The 17,917-nt window shown below is 49.3% G+C and overlaps 3 protein-coding genes across 3 annotated transcripts; 1 reads left to right on the top strand and 2 right to left on the bottom strand.

Moving 5' to 3' along the window:
- Positions 1-886: 886 nt before the first annotated feature.
- On the bottom strand, positions 887-7,492 carry EAH_00030280 (hypothetical protein, conserved; the record flags this gene model as incomplete). Its single annotated transcript, XM_013396162.1, has 8 exons — positions 887-971; positions 1,118-1,235; positions 1,459-1,597; positions 1,932-2,140; positions 3,658-3,752; positions 4,228-5,438; positions 5,673-6,596; positions 7,268-7,492. The coding sequence occupies 8 exons, from the start codon at positions 7,490-7,492 to the stop codon at positions 887-889; spliced, it is 3,006 nt and encodes a 1,001-aa protein (XP_013251616.1).
- Positions 7,493-9,672: 2,180 nt separating this feature from the next.
- Positions 9,673-11,110, bottom strand: EAH_00030270 (hypothetical protein, conserved; the record flags this gene model as incomplete). The annotated part of the gene is made up of 4 exons (XM_013396161.1): positions 9,673-9,850; positions 10,082-10,216; positions 10,425-10,606; positions 10,853-11,110. The coding sequence occupies 4 exons, from the start codon at positions 11,108-11,110 to the stop codon at positions 9,673-9,675; spliced, it is 753 nt and encodes a 250-aa protein (XP_013251615.1).
- A 5,658-nt stretch (positions 11,111-16,768) lies between these two features.
- On the top strand, positions 16,769-17,706 carry EAH_00030260 (hypothetical protein, conserved; the record flags this gene model as incomplete). The annotated part of the gene is made up of 2 exons (XM_013396160.1): positions 16,769-17,186; positions 17,530-17,706. Coding segments are annotated over 2 exons (595 nt in total), but the record flags the coding sequence as incomplete, so codon positions are not given.
- Positions 17,707-17,917: the final 211 nt, after the last annotated feature.

Genomic DNA, 17,917 nt, shown 5'->3' with positions numbered 1-17,917 from the left:
AAACAAATAATCTGCCTGTCTCCTTTCTATGAGGGCTCTAAGGGGCCCCCAGAAGGCCCTTCAAGGGAATAGAGGGGCCCCCATACCTGACCCCATCGAACAACATATGGGGGGCCCCCCAGGGCTCAATCATAGGGGGCCTTTGGGGGCCCCTACTTAGGGGCCCCCATAGAAACAGCCTAAAGGCATCCTGAGGACCCACATGAAGGGGCCCCCATGAAGAAGGCCCCAGGGGCCCCCTTAATAAGGCATCGAGGGGCTCCTTTAAATAGGCGAACACGCATAAGTAGGGCTCCAAAACCCTCAATAGAAAAGGCACTCAGGGGCCCCCTAAAGGTCTCAGAGGGGGCCCCCCATGAAGGGCCCCCACACAGGGGGCCCCCATGAAAGACCTTCAAAAGGGGTAGGACCCTCTCGATGGGGGCCCCTCTATGGGGGTCCCCAGGAGGCCTTTGGGCCGTTTCTATGGGGGCCCCTAACAAGGGGCCCCTATAAAGGGGCCCCCAAAAGGGCCCTCTGAAAAAAAACTTCATAGGGGGCCTCACGAAGGGGGCCCCACACGAAGGGTTTAGGCCAGGGGGGTTTTCAAGAGAGGGCCCAAGGGGCCCCCATGGGGGCCCCATGGGGCCCCTATTGACCTTCTTGCGCAGATAGGGCCCCCTCAGGGAAGGCCTCCCTCTTGAGGCTACTGTGGGGCCCCTACTGTTTGCATGCGTAGCAAAGGGCGTTTTAGAGGAGCTGCCTGTACACCGCAGGGTGTCTGATGAGGTCCCTGGTGGGGAGCTAAGGCACTCTGTATGCTGCTAGGGGGCCCCCAAAAGCCACAGGGGGCCCCCTATAGTGTCTAGGGGGCCCCCAAGAGAGCAGGGGCCCCCCGGTGTTGCATTCAAGCATCTGCTCGTTGCTGCACCTGTACCCAGTCGAAGGGAGCATACTCCCGCCTTAGCCTCTGAACATTTTCTTTATAAAGCCTGAAAACAAACCCTAAACCCTAAACCCTAAACCCTAAACGCTCGAAACGAACGATGCAGATGAAATACACCCTAAGCACTAATGGAGGTTTGTGTAGAAGGGCTTAGGGTTTAGGGTTTAGGGTTTAGGGTTTGACTGAAGGCACCTCATGTCTCTAAAAGGCCTTTCTGTCTTCTCTAACTCCAACATCCCTAAAAACACTTCGCGCCCAAACGCGCGGCTGAACTCTTCGCCGTCTTCAATAACGTGAGCCAACCCGTCCTCTGCACACAAACCCTAAACCCTAAACCCTAAACCCTAAACCCTAAACCCTAAACCCTAAACCCTAAGCCCTAAACCCTAAACCCTAGTAGTGAGACCCGAAGCCGCATGTCAGCAACAACTTTTCGGAGTTCAGCCCTGGAGAAAACCAGATTCCCGTACATGCCACTTATAAACCCTAACAACCCTAAACCCTAAACCCTAAACCCTAAACCCTAAACATACCCAAGGAGAAGTCAACGTAAATGTATGGGAAACCCTTGGGGATTGTCCCTCTCACGCCTCCCCTTCCTTTTGCTTCAATAACAGTTTTGTGGCTTTGCCAAAACCCCTCAGACTCCGCAAAGGCCTTGCGGAAGTACAGCTGCAAACACCAAACCCTAAACCCTAAACCCTAAACCCTAAATCCTAAACCCGCCAACCGACCCACACGCGAGGCCAAACAGGAAAAGCTCCGATCCGTGCATAAATCAAACCCTAAACCCTAAACCCTGCTAGCTCTGCTAACTCTCTAAACTCTCAGGCATGCCTTTACTCGTCTCTAAACCCTAAACCCTAAACCCTCAAGCCCTAAACCCCAGGTAGCGGCAGTCATAAACCCTAAACCCTCGCCAAGTCCAAACTATCGTCGAGCGTAGGTACACTCTCCCCTAAACCCTAAACCCTAAACCCTGGATTAGAGAATGAGTGGTGCATACTCTTGCTTCTTGGAGTCTGTCTACAGGTAGAGGCAGCACATCAACTTCAGTGTGGGGCCCCAAGCCAGCTAGCTGTCTGTCTGCAGCATTCTGTTTAGGGACCGTCTCTATAAAGAGAGGGGCTTGCCCTCTCTTTGAAAAGAAAGCTACTAAACTCTTCATATAATTCCGCATGCACTCGAACGCCTCCTCCTCCAGCCCCGTCACTGCTGAGCAGTGTGGCTGCATCAAACCGCACAAAAACCCCACAAATGCATGCGCCCTAATACATACACCTAGCTAGCTACCTAGCTAGCTAGCTAGCTAGCTAGCGGCTTTGTTTGTTAGCTAGACAGCTAGCTAGCAGCTAGCTAGCTAGCTAGGTCTAGTTAGCTAGCTAGCTAGCTGGCCATTTCACCCTTAGAGAAGCTGATCCAAACTCAGACTCCACCGTTTTATCAATACATGTCTGCATGTTATTAGCTAGCTAGCTAGCTAGCTAGCTAGCTAGATAGCTAGCGGGCTAGATAGCTAGCGGGCTAGCTAGATAGATAGATAGATTGAGGGGGAGTCACGGAGAAGGCAGAAGAAATTCAACAGAATAAGAAGAAGGAAGCGGGCCCAAAAAAGCAAAGAAAAAAACGCAAAGGAGACAGAGAGAGACAGAGACAGGGACAGACAGAGACAGAGACAGAGACAGAGAGAGACAGAGACAGAGACAGAGATCGAGGCAGAGACGGAGACAGAGACAGAGACAGACAAAGAGAGACAAAGGGAGACAGAAAAAAAGAGAGGCAACGAGAGACAGACGGAGACAGGAAGAGACAAGAAGAGACATAAACAGAGAGCTAAACAGAGAGAGAGAGAGACAGAGAGAGACAAAGAGAGACAGAGATAAACAAAAAGAAATGAATGTTATAGACAAAAAAGACAAGAAGGCGTAAGGAGACAGCAGATGAATCCCAGCATAAAACCCCAAAGGAGACACATGCAAACAGAACAGCGACACACTGCGAAAACCCTAAACCCCAAACCCTAAACCCTAAACCCTAAACCCTAAACCCTCGGCTGCCTACGACAGGGATGATGAGGAGGTGGTCCTTGTGGATGGTTTTGTTCATCGGAGGGGCACAAAGAAAAGCAAAAGAAGAAAGAGAGAGGAGACTGTCTCCTCGCAATCTGTCAAACCCTGCGCTGTCTAGACACCAGAGACAGCGTGTCCTGTACGCAGCAACACACTGTCTCCTTTTCTATAAAAGTTTTTATCTTGCTTTACTCTGTCTCCTTCAATACATTCCTTTGTCCTCTCCAGAGGCCAAAGCAATTAAAACTGTCTACAGTTTAGGGGTTAGGGTTTAGGGTTTAGGGTTTAGGGTTTAGGGTTTAGGGTTTACTCTGCCTGATGAAGTCTGTTGCTCCTTTCATTCTGCTTTTGCTGCCGCATTTTCCGCTTCAGAGTCTCCATCCCCTCGGGATCTGCAAATAAATAAATAATAAATAATTAATTAATTAATTAATTAATTAATTAAAAAACATATATATGATGTTTATATTAAAAAATATATTCTCCTCTGTCTCCCTTCGTCTCTGTGTCTCTGTCTCCACCTCAAGAGGAGACAAAAGGAGACAGACAGCGATAGAAGAAGGCATCATAAATATAAATAAATAAATATACAAATATATGCATATGAAAACATATATATATATATATATAAAGTAGAGAGACAAAAGGAGACAGACAGCTAACCTGCAATTAGGCGTCTGTTCATCGCTCTTTCGTTTGCTACGCCGGACAAGGTCTTCTCCTCTCTGGCCATCTCTAACACACTCAGAGAGCTGTAGCTGCACACCCCACAGCAGCAGCAGCAGCAGCAGCAGCAGCAGCAGCAGCAGCAGCAGCAGCAGCAGCAGCAGCAGTATGGGCAGCAGTATGGGCAGCAGCAGCAGCAACCATGGAGGCACTGCAGCGGCAGCAAACCCTAAAAGAAGCAGCAACTCGCTATAGGTGTAGAGGAAACGATACAAGAGAAGCAGCAGCAACAAAAACAAAAGAAGCAGCAACATGAGTGGCAGCAGCATCAGTAGCAAATGCAGCAGCAACAACAATAGCAGCAGCTGCAACAGCAGCAGCAAGAGCACCGAACACAACGAGGACAGCAGCAGCAGCAACAGCAGCGAAAACAACGAAGACAGCCGCAGCAGCAGCAACAGCAACAGCAGCAACACCAGAGAAAACAACGAGAACAGCAGCAGTAACAGGCAGCAGCAGCAACAGGCAGCAGCAGCAACAGGCAGCAGCAGCAGCAGATTGGCTTACTCAGTGGGTTGCTCGTCGTGCGTCTTTCTTTTAGTTCCTCTGGGGGCATCTTGAATTGTCTCCTTTTCTTTTGTCTGTCTCTGCGGCCTGAAGGCTGCTGCTGCTGTTGTTGCTGCTGCTGCAGCAGCAACCTCTGGTGCAGCAGCAGACGCAGCCTTGATTCCTTTACCCCCTAAACTCTGCACAGCGATGAGGCCCTCTAATCTCTGTGCAGTTTCAATGTCTCCTTTTAGGCGGGCCCTTAATGCCTTCGCAGACAAAGCATTCAAATCATCAATGCTGCTGCTGCTGCTGCTGCTGGCGCTGCTGCTGCTGCTGCTGCTGTTGTCGTTGCTGCTACTGCTGTTGTCGTTGCTGCTGCTGCTTCTGCTGCTGCCAGTTGCATTTGCATCTGACGTGGGTCGTTCACTGTAGTTCTTGCTACTACTACTACTACTACTGCTGCTGCTGCTGCTGCTGCTGCTGTTGTCGTTGCTGCTGCTGCTGTCTTGCGCTTGCTGCTTAATGAAGAGCAGCTTCCTCTCCAACTTGCTAAGAGATGACTCAGAGACAGTTTCTTTCCTCCCCCTCTCCTGCTGCCACCGTCCCCCAGACGATCCCCCAAAAGGCCGATCCCCAACACGATCCCCAGCACGATCCCCCACACTCTCTGAGCGATCCCCAACACGATCCCCCAGCCCCGCAAACCGATCCCCCACACGATCCCCAACCCGATCCCCAAGTCCTGCAAATCGATCCCCACCCCCGAAACTCCCCTGGAGTTGTCTTTCAAACCGATCCCCACGCGCTGCTTCCCGTTCCCGGAGACGATCCCGTAGCGCCTCCCGATCCCCACGACGTTCCCCCGCTGCTTCAACACGATCCCCAACACGATCCCGGAATCGATCCCCCAGGGCCTCAGCGGGGCGCTCTGGGGGATCCCTCTGAAATGGGGGGGCCCCACGGGGGGCCCCCCGGGGGCCCCCATACCCCCTACTAGGGGGCCCCCGGGGGCCCCCCCTGGGGCCCTCTGGCTGGGCCAGTATTTTCTGAAAGGATTCAAGCGCCTCCTCAGTTAAAGAGCCGAAGTGTCTCTGGAGAGCAGCAGATAAAGGAATCCCTTCTTTTGCTGCTTGCTGCTGCAGCCGCAGCAGCTGACGCCGCTGCCACAGCTGCGCTCCAGGAGACAATGAAGCAGCAGCAGCAGCAGGCTCTTCTGCTGCTGGAGAGCCCTGTAGATACAAGATACAACACACATTACTCATAAACCCTAAACCCTAAACCCTAGACCGCAAACCCTAAACCCTCAGCCGAAACACTGAAATACGCTCTAAAGATTTCCAAGTTGTAAACCCTAAACCCTAAACCCTAAACCCTCAGCCGCAACCCTAAAGCGAAAGCCCCCCAAAGTCCCCAACAAGCAATTCCAAGTTACAAACCCTAAACCCTAAACCCTAAACCCTCACTTCGGGTGGTAGCCCAGACCCTCCCCCTCTGTAGTAAGGGTTTAATTCGCGCTGTGCCGCCACACTCTCAGTCTCTGCTGCTGCTGCTGCTGCTGCTGTTTTACGATAGCTTGGAGACTCCCCCGAGATGAAAGCCCTGAGGGCCTCGCGGCCCTGCTGCAGGGCTGTTCCCGGAGTTGCTGCTGCTGGTGCTGCTGCTGGTGCTGCTGCTGGTGCTGCTGCTGGTGCTGCTGCTGCTGCTGCTCCTCCTCCTCCTGTAGAAGCTGAAGAGGCAAATGGATTGGCTAGAAGGTTCTGGAGCACTTGAAGGTCTGCTGCTGCTGCTTCTGCTGCTGCTGCAGCTGTTGCTGGTGATGACGCAGGCTGGGAAGGCTCTGCCGCTCTGGGGGGAGACACAATAACGGCTTCATCGCTGCTGCTGCTGCTGCTGCTGCGCTTGTGTTTTTTCTTGCTTTTCTTCTCTTTCTTTTTCTTCTTGTGCGATTTCTTTTGATTGCGACGCTGAAGAGCGGCCGCATCAGCCGGCAGCTCCACCGTGATACCCTTCAGCATACTGCTGCTGCTGCTGCCGCTGTTGCTGCTGATGTTGCTGCTGCTCTTGCTGCTGCTGCTGCAGCTGATGCTACTCCGTGCGTCAGTGCTTCTGCAGCAGGCTCCGGATGCTGCTGATGCTGCAGATGTTTCTGCAGCAGCTGCTGCGGCTGTTGCTGTTGCAGCTAGATCTGCTGCTGCTCGGGGTGTCCGTGCTGCTGCTGGAAAGGCGCCTGCCGCTGCAGATGCTGCTGATGCTGCTGATGCTGCTGCTGCTGCTACTGCTGCTGCTGCTGCTGCTGCATTTGCCGCAGCTGTAGTCTCCAGAGCCGACCTTTTTGCTAGTCCTGCTGCTGCTACTGCTGCTGCTGCTGTATTTGAGGTTGTTGGGTGCTGTGGAGGCAGGCAGCAAGCCTTAACAAAGATAAGAAGCCGATGCCTTTACTTGGGGTGAGGGTTTAGGGTTTAGGGTTTAGGGTTTAGGGAGTTCGTCTGGCTAATGTTTGCAAACCATAGGCCTAACGCCAGGGATTCACGATCTAGGCCTTAGGAATTATGTTTTATGTTCTAGGGATTAGGGTCTAGGGTTTAGGGTTTAGGGTTTAGGGTTTACGTGAGCAGCTGGACCTCTGGGGGCTCGCTGGCTGCTGCATGCAGCAGCAGCAACAACAGCACCAACTGCTGATCCCTCTGCAGCAGCAGCAAGCAGCACACTTAATTTATTCAAGGGCAAGACTGTAAGCCCTGCATAGAGCGTCGAAGGCTAAACCCTAAACCCTAAACCCTAAACCCTAAACCCTAGGCCAGACCGCTGTGACTGCGGTAGGGTTGGGTGTCTCGTGAAGGGCGCATTGCTGCTGCTGCCCTTTCTGGTTATTTATATATTTATTTATATATTTATTTATATATTTATTTGTTTATTTGTTTTGTTTATTTGTTTGAGTGCGGCGCGACGTGTAGACCCTCTGGCACTCTCTGCTCTCATTGCTGCTTCCTGCTCAAACGAGAACAGCAGCAGCAGCAGAAGCAGCAGCAGCAGCATCAGCAGCAACAACAACACCTACACCAGAAATATCAATAGCTGCAGCAGAAACAGCAACAGAAACAGCAGCAACAGCAGCAGCAACAGCAGGGGCAGCGGCTCCCGCACGATAAGCTTCAAGAAAGGTCGCCTCAACAGGGCCGACGGAAGCAGCAGCAGCATAAGTAGTGGCAGCAGCAGCAGCAGCAGCAGCAGCATCAGGAAAGGAAGCAGCAGCAGGAGGCCCCCTGGAGGTTGGGGGCCGCATAAGCTGTTTGCTGATGCGCCCTTAGCTCGATTGTTGCTGCAGCAGCAGCAACGCGAAAATCCTCACAGCAGCAACAGCAGCTTCAGGAGCAGCAGAAACAGCAGCAGCAGCAGCAGATATGGCGGCCGTACATACCAAGGGGGCATCTGCTGCTTGTCCTTGCGGCGAGAAAAAGCTGCGCTCTTGCCGCTGCTGTTGCTGCTGCTGCTGCTGCTCCAAGCATAAGAAGGCCCCTCACGGCGCTAACGATGACAACTGCAGCAGCAGCAGCAGTTTCTGCAGCAGCAGCAGCAGCGGATTTGACATAGCAGCAGCAGATGGTCCGGAGCTGCTGCCTGCTGCTGCACGTCTTGCTGCAGGAGGGTTAGCTCTGCGTCGTATGGAGGGGTTTAGTAAAGACCCAGGCATGCTTGTTGCTGCAGGTTTATTTGTATTGTTTCTATCTTTAGTTGTGTTTGTATTTGCTGTTGCTGTGCTGCTGCTGCAGCAGCTGCTGCCTCTCGTAGGCCTCTGCAATGCACGTGTTGGTCGGGAGGTTTATTTCTGCTGTCTCCCCGCTTGCTCGTTAGTCAGCCTCGTCTTTTGGGTGTACTGGCAGTGGCTCGCACTCAAATACTTCAGGCACTCATAGCTGCTGCTGCTGCTGCTGCTGCAGCAGCAGATGCAGCAGCAGCGGGAGCAGATGCAGCAACAGAGGGAGCAGATGCTGCTGCAGCAGCAGCAGAGGGAGCAGATGCTGCTGCTGGGGGGGGAAGCGGGATGGGCGGCAACATTACGCAGCAACAGAAGAGGCAGCAGCAGCAGCAGCAGCAGCAGCAGCAGCAATAGTAGTAATAGTAGGGCTGGCTGCGGTGCGGCGTCTTCGTCGCCAGCGTAAACCCTAAACCCTAAACCCTAAACCCTTGCTGGCATTTGAGGCTTTCGTCTTCTTCTTTTGGGTGCCGCTCTCCAGGCACAAACAAAACGCAAGAAGATAAAAATAATTAAAATAAAGACGAATAAGATGATATAAAATATAATTAGATAAAGAAAAATAAATAAAATAATTAAGTGAGCGAGATAAAATAAATAAAAAGAAATAATTGAGGTAAACAATAAAATAATTAAAACCAACAAAACTAAACAGCAGGACACAGATAAACAGGGGGTTTAGGGTTTAGGGTTTAGGGTTAGAGCTGGAGACCTCATTTCCGCCTCTGTTCCTGTTCTTGAGACTCTCACCCCTACTGTACCTAGCAGCAGCAGCAGCACTACCTAGCAGCAGCAGCAGCAGCAGCAGCAGCACTAACCAGCAGCAGCAGTTGGTAGGAGATAGAAGAGAGACCCCAATAGACAGACACAAACACAGTATCTTGTCCGCATACAGCGTGAATATAGATATGCCTATATATATATATATATATATATATGTTTCTATATGCATATGTATATTATATATCTATATATTTACTATATGTATATATTACGTTAGAGGCTGCAGCATTGCTGAAGAAAGCGAGAAAACCAGAAATAAGAAGCTGTGCGATTGCCCCAATCCCCTAAAACCCTCGTATTAGGGTTTAGGGTTTAGGGGGTCCCCTGAAACCCTCGTATTAGGGTTTAGGGTTTAGGGGAGCAGCCCTAAACCCTAAACCCCAACAGCCCTGAGTCTGTTTGTCACCTCAAAAAAGTAAACGTCTTGGGTTTCTCGCGAAACAATTGGAGAAAAATTCAGGCCCGTGAGCTGTACGTACACCTCAAAAGGCCGCCGACCTCAGCGAACTTTCAGCTGCAGCAGCAGCTGCAGCAGCAGTTGCAGCAGCAGTTGCAGCAGCAGCTCTCACGAACTACTTCTGCTAGGCACAACACTTGGCTGAAACAGCTTTGCGCTTTCACGGGCCCCCTGCGGGTCTGCGCCCTTCCACAGAATCATTAAAGGGTTTTTCTCCCTAGGGTTTAGGGTTTAGGGTTTAGGGTTTAAGCGGTGGAGTGCGGGGCCCAGGGGTCTCAACACGAGCGCCACGGTCTGCTGCATCATTTCTGTGCTTGTTGCTGTTGATGAGTTTCTTACTCCTGCAGCAGCACTAAAAGCAGCAGCAGCAGCATCTACTACTACTGTTGCTGCAGCATCAGCAGCTGCAGCATCAGCAGCAGCAGCAGCAGCTGCTGCTGATGCTGCTGCTGCTGTTGCTGTTGCATGTTTAATCACGTCGCTCTCTCTTTCTGCGGTTTGCTTCTTCTTGCCTCTCCGAAAGGATAGCAACAAGACGCAAAAACAAAGAAATAAAGTTCGCGTAGAATTGAATTGCATGCAGCAGATAGTCTCTATTACCCATGTCAAACTGAGCAACAGCCAGCTGCGTATCGTACACCACAAACCTAAAACACAAACCACAAACCACAAACCACAAACCCTAAACCCCAATTCTATCTACACACGAAGACAGCTGACCCTTATATATACGCCTAGGGTTTATTTAGGGTTTAGGGTTTAGAGCTTTTTGACAACAATAGAAAGGCTATACAGAGCAGAAGGGCTGGTTTTTCGCAGTGGGGAGGAAGGGTCTGTCTGGTGAATTAGGGTTTAGGGTTTAGGGTTTAGCGTCGTACCCAAGGTACATGAAGAGGCCACCCCACAAAAGAATATCGTTTAGGAGTTGAGCTCTCAAAAAGATATTCACAAGCGAAGCAATAGACAGATAAGTCAGCGCCGCTCCCAGCAAAGAACCCAAGTAAAGATACGACCTGAACGCAACACCGCACCCTTCCAAACCCTAAACCCTAAACCCTAAACCCTAACGAAACCCTCCTCCTACTAAACTCTAGCGACCTCGAATGCTCTCAACAATATACCCAGGCATGAAGAGTCACGCCGCCCTCCTTACACACATCCCCAGCCCCCCAATCCCCCAAACCCTAAACCCTAAACCCTAAACCCTAAAGGAAGGCGTACCTTTGCTTGGCAACGAGCGCTGCAGCAGAGAAGCAGAAGAAGACCGCGACAGAGGCGAAGAAAGCAGTAGGGATAACTTGAGGCCCTACATAGAAATGAATTGCATGCAAATAGTTTGCTATCAGCATGCCGTTCAAAACCCCAAACCCTCCGTAACAGAGAGCTCGCTCCTTCGTCAGCATCTGCAGCAGAGCAGCAAACAAACAAAGAAAATATATATATAATCAACAATATCAATCACAATACCATTTACAAACCACAAACCATTCAAAAACCCTAAACCCTAAACCCTAAACAGGAAAAGAGAGGAAAAGCAGCTATGCACAGAACTGCATGCTGAGTTGCAGCTGCAGCGGCATCAAAGCATCAGGTAGGGGGACTGCAGCAGCAGCAGCAGCAACAGCAGCAGCAGCTTTGTATGTTCTTACTTGAGATTCTGCATGCGCCTTCTGTGAGGAGGAGGTGAGACCGAAGACACAACCAATGGAGAGCAACAGGGAGAGGAAGGTGGGGAGGCTAACCCATCTGAGCTGTGCATACACCCCAACTGCTGTAAGCAGCACATTAACTGTAAGTGCTGCGTATATCTTCGAGACATGGCGCTTCTGAGGAGCAGACAAAGGAGTAAAATCCAATAAAGAACGAGCGGGTACAGCAGAAAAACCCGTAAAATTAAAAGCCTCCATCTTCAACAAGACAAAGTGACCTTGACGATCTCAAGAGATAAATATATATCTATCTGAAAACAAAAAACACAAATTATATGGTTGCATGCATGCATGCATGCATGCATGCATGGTCTTAAGCGGTCGACACACCCATTTAGCAATAGGATGGTAGCAGTACACCTGGAGTATCGGCATATGTACAGATGCATGCATTTATTCCAAAACACACAGAGACAGCCTATTTGCTGCTGGGTCCCTTGATGCCTCTCCTTCCGCACGTTTTGAGAGAGGGAATGGAGAGGGAAGGAACAATGGCAGCCCCCATTATCACCATTCACTACTGTCTCAAAGTGCACGCAACGTCATGCAAGTCAGCAAACTCGAGAGAAGAAGCGCAGAAGGCGCGAAAGGCTGCATGCGGATACTGCTAATGAGGCAGGACCGGCGAGGAGGTCTCTCACGCCTCGTCAGTGAGATATCTGTGGTCTTTATTAGATTTAATCAATAAAAAGAAAAGAAAAAAATAAAAAGAGGAAAAAGCAGGTACTGAATAATCAGACGACGGCGCGAGAAGATGCACGTAAAGACGAACAGAGCGCCTGATCAAAGCTATCGCGAATCTTTCAGCCGACAGAATAAGCATTTAAAGAGAACAAAACCACAAAAACATCTAAAAAACACTTAATAGCAAGGAATCATTGCAAAAAATACAAATACGCACAAGAAACACGAAACCTGAATGAGGCATACGCAGCGGCGTTTCCGGTGTATCGGCAGCTCAACATACATACCGGTGCGGTGAAGAAAAGAAGAATATGCGTCGTTTTTCAAAGCAAAGTGTTTAATCGCAATTAGATCTTCTGCTGCAACTTTATGAAGCAAACAAAACAACAAACAGATCTGACAGCGAGCGGCGACCAGCCACGCACCGGCGGCGTTGCGGAGTCCAATTGGTTTTCTTCGGTGTCTCAGATTCCTTTTTGTTTCACTAAAAAATTGTTTAAACTATTTACTATTTTCACCCATTTTGCAAACATAAATAAAACTAGGGGGTGCTTATATAGCTCACTGTCTGCTGCCCGTCTGGCGACGCACTGCATGCAAATCCTCCGACAGCAATAGTGGTACTTCGTTTGCATCTTTTGACATTTTTCATATTCTTCTGCACTTTTTCAGTCGCCTATTTATATTCTATTTAATTTGTATGCCCCAAACAGAGCTCTTTCAGCAGCCCTAGTGCCGCGTACAGTGCAGCGATGAGAGACCTCGCCATATGCCTGGGACCATAGTGAGCTGCAGAGGTGTCAAAACATCTTATATAAATTTCCTAAACAAGTGAACTCCTCTCCATTATCCAGGCACCCTGGTCAGGGCGGTACACCCGCCTGGGTGTCGTAGCAGCTGGGGCGGCCTGTCGGGAGTTGCGCCACACATTGCTGCAACTCCAGTTATAAGGCAACACCACAAGCAACAGAGACGAAGGCGTCTATTGATGCATATTTTGTCAGTGCAGGCAGTTTTTCAATACCTACCTAGCCCTCACCAGCCACCTTCCACGCAACTGGAGATCAATGTAGGTGCAGCATGCTACAGTTTCGTTGAGGGCGCATTGACGACGAGGATGGCCACAGTCGACTCGCACTTATAAATCTTGTTGTGGTTATAGTGTACGTATGGCTTTTTATCCCAAACCCAATGAATTAGTTTTGTTTGGTGTATTCGCGAGGTGCAGGGTTGCAGATTTTACTGAAGTTGCTGATGTGTGTACTGATGGGTGTGAGGAAACTCTTGGCCATAGCCTACGAACGTCATGAGCTGCCAAAAGTCACAGTTCGCTAAAGAGCTACACTCCTGTTACTAGGGTTCCGAAGCGCACAGGGACGGGGGCCTGGGTGGAAAGAACCTGGCACTTGCCGTTGCTGCTGTTGTTGTAAGGGCATCTCCAAGCCTGCCCAAGCCTCCTTTTTAATGTGCATGAACGCCGTCAACAATTATAAGCACTTAATTAACTTTCCGTAGTCAACATGAACGCAAATACCGGGCGCACCAACGGGATAGCAACCCCAGGCAGATCCACCCCCCTAACGCTCTTCTAAAAAGCGTAAATCTTCGTGCGCCGGGTGCAGCATGAGAGTTCATGCACGGCAATGCAAGCCATTAGCTTCACTCCATGACAGCAAAATAAGGAGCAGCGGCTTCAAGAAGCTGGCGGCTGTTGCTGAGATTTGGTGCTAGTGGCGTTGTCCCCTTGTGGCGGGGACGGGCCAGCTCACAGGAGTGCGTTGCTGACCCTCTGAGGCGAACTCGGCAACATGGGTGAATTGGTATTTGCGAGTCAATGCTGGCATCTTTAAGACAAGCAAAAATACGGTAGAAGTCAGCACCCCTAGCGAACATTATGCGGTAGCTCAAACCAGGTCCAAATGGGAAGCCAGCATCGAAATAGAAAAGTTAAGGTATTTTTAGTTGATGATGCACATAGCTAATCGAAAGTAGAGGGAGGGATTCAGATTACGGCTGGAGAATAATTAAGCCTACAGAGCTCGCAGGTGGGGAGATAGGGATCTCTTGTCCCTATTATTACTACTGTCTCCTCTGGACCCTTCCATACGCATTGACGAAGCAGCTGCCTTTAATTTTAGGCCGTCCAGAATTGAACTGTGTTGTGGATGTCCACGCTAGTGCTCATTACCGCAGTTTTAAGGAGATCACGCTATGAGTTTCTTTTGCAAGGTTTATTGACACCGAAGCCCTCTCGGGTTCTCGTGCCGCTGGCAAGCGGAATAGTCTCGGTTTTTGTTGCATCTTTGCATCATTGCATATCTTGGTAGAGTCTCTGCCTCTCCCGATTGCTCCGTATTGCGAAGGCGTTGTTGCCGTTTTGCAAGGACAATTCGACATGATTTCGCCGAATAACTGGAGAGGTTTAGAGAATCGAAACTTCTGGTGTTGGGGACTCAAACTTGCACGCCAGCGCGCTGACCCCAGTATGATTGGCAAGGATGCATACACAGTTCATTGGCGAACTTCTTCGGGATCCCTCCGTAATAAGTCCGGTTAAGTGAGGGTATATTACCGGTTGACGGGAAACTTCTGAGTCGCCTTAAGGGCGTGTGCACCGTCTCCACCGTTAACTCGATCCAGTCATGGCCCCTGCACAATGCAGCGCCGCGATGTATAATCGCCGTCTCCCAAGCTTTTTCTGGTAACACAAGAGATTTCTGTTTATGCTTTAGTGCTTAACCCGGCGTCCAATGTTTACACTAGCAAGGAAGACGACAATGTATCAAAGGAGTAGCAACACACTGAGTCAAGAGCGGAAGACGTAAACATCACGTACAGGCGCAGTTGCACAGTAGAGCCTGGACTCTACTGTAGAGATTCGCTGTAGGGATGGTGTTCGCGGCTTCCGCTTGGCCTTCCTAACCATTTGGTGCTACCATGTCGGGTGGGCGTCTTCAGCCTTGCCCGAGGACCACTGTGAGCAGCTATAGTCAAAACGCTTTCTATACGAGTTAGGAAGAGGCAGCTGGCCTTCATAGAAATCATCTATGAAGGCCAGCTGCCTCTTCCTAACTCGTGCATACAGCACAAGCTCGTTTCGCCACGTATCGATTTGCAGTTGGCGCCCGCTGGAAATCCCATGACATGCTGCACGCTTTCAGAGTAGGCGTCCTAGGCAGGCCGAACAAAGTTCTGGGACTGGTGCTTCGAGGAGGATGTTTACCTGGAGGCGCAGCAACTCCTATTGCAAGGCAACCCCACAAGGAGGGAGAGTCACTCCCTTTCTCGATGCATGCAACAAGCCCGTACAGAGTGTTTCTACCCCAACTTGCCCATCTGTATCTATGCAAAAGCTGGAATGTAGGAATTTCACAACGATTATGCGGCATCCCTCCTATCGCCGCGTCTCCTGAGCACAGCAGCACGGGTTCTTGGGGAGTGTAGCGAGAGGGGACAGCTTCTCCAGAGCTGTTGTTCCATCTGCAGCAACTCTTCCCTCACCAGCAATCCCACACGCACCCACCGCCACCTTCCTTTCTTATGCATACACGAATGCCTCATTCAACAGGAAAGCGAATTTTAGCGAGATTCAGCTATCTTATCCGAGGGTCGTCGCGAGCTGCATTCGACCTGAAAAACTTCAGCAAAAAGTTCCGAAAAGGCAGCCGAATCACTCTCCATCCCCCTGACGTTCTGGGTGCAGCGGCCCTAAGGCTATGGGCTGGGGGACGGGAGGCGGGTTGGGGCGAGTTGCAACACGCTGCGTTGCAACTCCTGCTACAGGGCACATGCGCATGCAAACGCAACCAACCCCCGTATTGCTGTCTGCACCACTAACCATATAGGCAATCGTTGTACTTGTGCTTGATTGCAGGCTGCCAACTAAAGCTACTCAGTTTTTGTGTACCAACTTCGGAAAGAGGATGCTGCACGCTGTCTCGGTTCCCGTTCGCCAACCTATACACCAGCATGGATGCTCGCTCACTCGGAAGCGGGCCCGCAGTGCGCTGCCGGTCTGCGTGATTGAGCTCGTATTTATCTGCATTCATGCCGTGTTCCAACTAGAAATTAATGCTTGTCTACAGCGTAGGCTTCACTGTCCCAGTGTTGTCAGCCGCTTCAGTCTCAGTGCTACTGATCTCAATGGTACTGATCGCGTTGTCGTGTAGCCTAACTCCCCTCGAAGGTGAAATTGCTGCTGCTGCAGACTCTACCAGCATGCGTGCAGAAGGCAGACGTAGCTGGGTTAATTGGGAAGAAACGTGGAGGATTTAGCGGATCAGTGATGGTATAAATGGTATGAATTAATAGGGATAATATCCCCGAAATTCCTCTACAGAAACAGCTACTGCTGGGGTGTATGCACGGCGAAGATCGCCAACCTATGCATGCATGCAGGCAACCGCAGCCCCAAACGCCGCTCTCATTGCTCTACAGCTCAGAACTCTCCCAAGAAAAATAAAATAATAGAAATAAAGGAAAGAATTATAAAACATGATGCTAAAAAGATGATGCATTTCAGCGTCTGCCCTTGAGACGGAGGCCTCCTCAATCCCTCTGCGTTTTCTGCTTACGTTTTCTGATTGCTTTTAATTAAAGAGAAGAAAATTAAAATGGAATACGAAGTTTATTTGGCAACAAATATTGTTGGTGAGTTGTAGTAATAATAAAATATATTCAACTGTCTTCATTCAGCGTCTCAGCGCCTACTTCAATAAACGCCTGCAAGCACATAGAAGCTCTCGGTATTTTCTATGCTCCAGTTTTGCTTGTATTGTCTCTTTCTTTTTATAAATTCTGTTTTATTGAGACTCATTATCGTTGAGAGATATAAAAAAACAGAATTATTTCTTTGTTCTGATGGTGGTGTCTATACACAGGCGTCCTCGTGCTAATGCTGATATTCCTCCTTGGCTACGTGGAGAGCGCTGAGCAGGATTCATGAACGCGAAGAAAAGCAAATAATATAATATTATATGCAGTAATTAATGCTGAATATAATACTATTATTGCGGAATAACTAGCACACTTCAAGGACAAAGAAGCTCTCCAATCTGGCTTCTGCCTCTTACACCCTTCCCCCCCTTCCTGTCTTTCTATTATCTCTTAATAATCTCAGTTCCATCGCTTTCTCCTTTTCTCTTCTTTCTTTTTTCTTTCTTTTTCACAAACATGTCGGGCTTTGAGACAGCCGTTAGGGGGAGTTTGCGCTTCAAGCGCCAGAGCGAGGCGCTTGTTGATAAGAAGAGAAAGAAGAAGAAAAAGGACAAAGGCAACAAAGAAGAAGATGCAGCAGGGCCAACAGTAGTAGACCTCCCCCCAGATCTTGCAAACGATCCTGATGCTGTTGCTGCAGCAGCAGCAATTCAACAGGGGAAGCAGCAGCCAGGCGTTATCTTACGCAAGGACGCTGACAAGTCTGCTGGAGCAGCTGCAGCATCTTCCCCAGAAGAAGGGTCTCAGGAAGCAGCAGAAAGATCTGTAGATACACCTGAAGAAGAAGTGCAAGAAAAAGAAGAAGACAAAGATGAAGAGGATGAAAGAAATAGCCGTAGTCGCAGCAGAGAAGCTCGTAGGTCCCTGGTGTCTTGTGAGTATTTCTGCTTCTTTCTTGTTTATATTCTTTTTCTGTTTTCTTATTTCTCGCATTTCTTTCTTTCACTATATCTCCCATTACAGCCCGCAACTGCATTATATTTAATTACATTGTTCGGTCTCTATGGAATTCTCTGCTGCTCCTACTGCTACTTATGCCTGCACAGCCGCAAAGCAATGCATGCATAGATGAACGCATGCATATTTGCTTTTTTGCGTATTCTACCACCGATATAAAGCTCTTTTCTCTGTATTTGGTGTGAATACGTTCTCTACTTGCCTTGTTTGCTGCGCAAGTGCTTGTCTGTGTTTCCTTGAGATGTATTACTTTGCTGCAGCATCAGAAGACGTAGAAGCTCTGCTTATAGATGCAAACCCCAACTGGACTAAGGCTGAAAAGGCTTTTTATTTAGCTCGAAAGGCAAGAGAAGCAGAAAGAGTAAAGAAACAACTGCAGCTGACCCACAGACAAAGGATGGAAAAATTCAACAGACATCTCGCGTCTCTTTCCGAACGTAAGAAAAATAAACCCTTCTAATCCTCTACGTATAAAACATGGATATGTTGTTCCTATATATATATATATATAATATATATATATTATATATATATATGCGTGTATACATACATTTGTGTATATAAAAATGCATACAGATAATATTTATACATATATATGTGTATGCTTGTACCTATGCATATATATATATGCATATATATATATATATA

This window comes from Eimeria acervulina, genomic scaffold (assembly GCF_000499425.1).
Source record: "Eimeria acervulina Houghton genomic scaffold, Eah_scaff278, whole genome shotgun sequence".
Classification (NCBI taxonomy): domain Eukaryota; phylum Apicomplexa; class Conoidasida; order Eucoccidiorida; family Eimeriidae; genus Eimeria; species Eimeria acervulina.
This window is presented reverse-complemented; position numbering and strand designations above follow the sequence as displayed.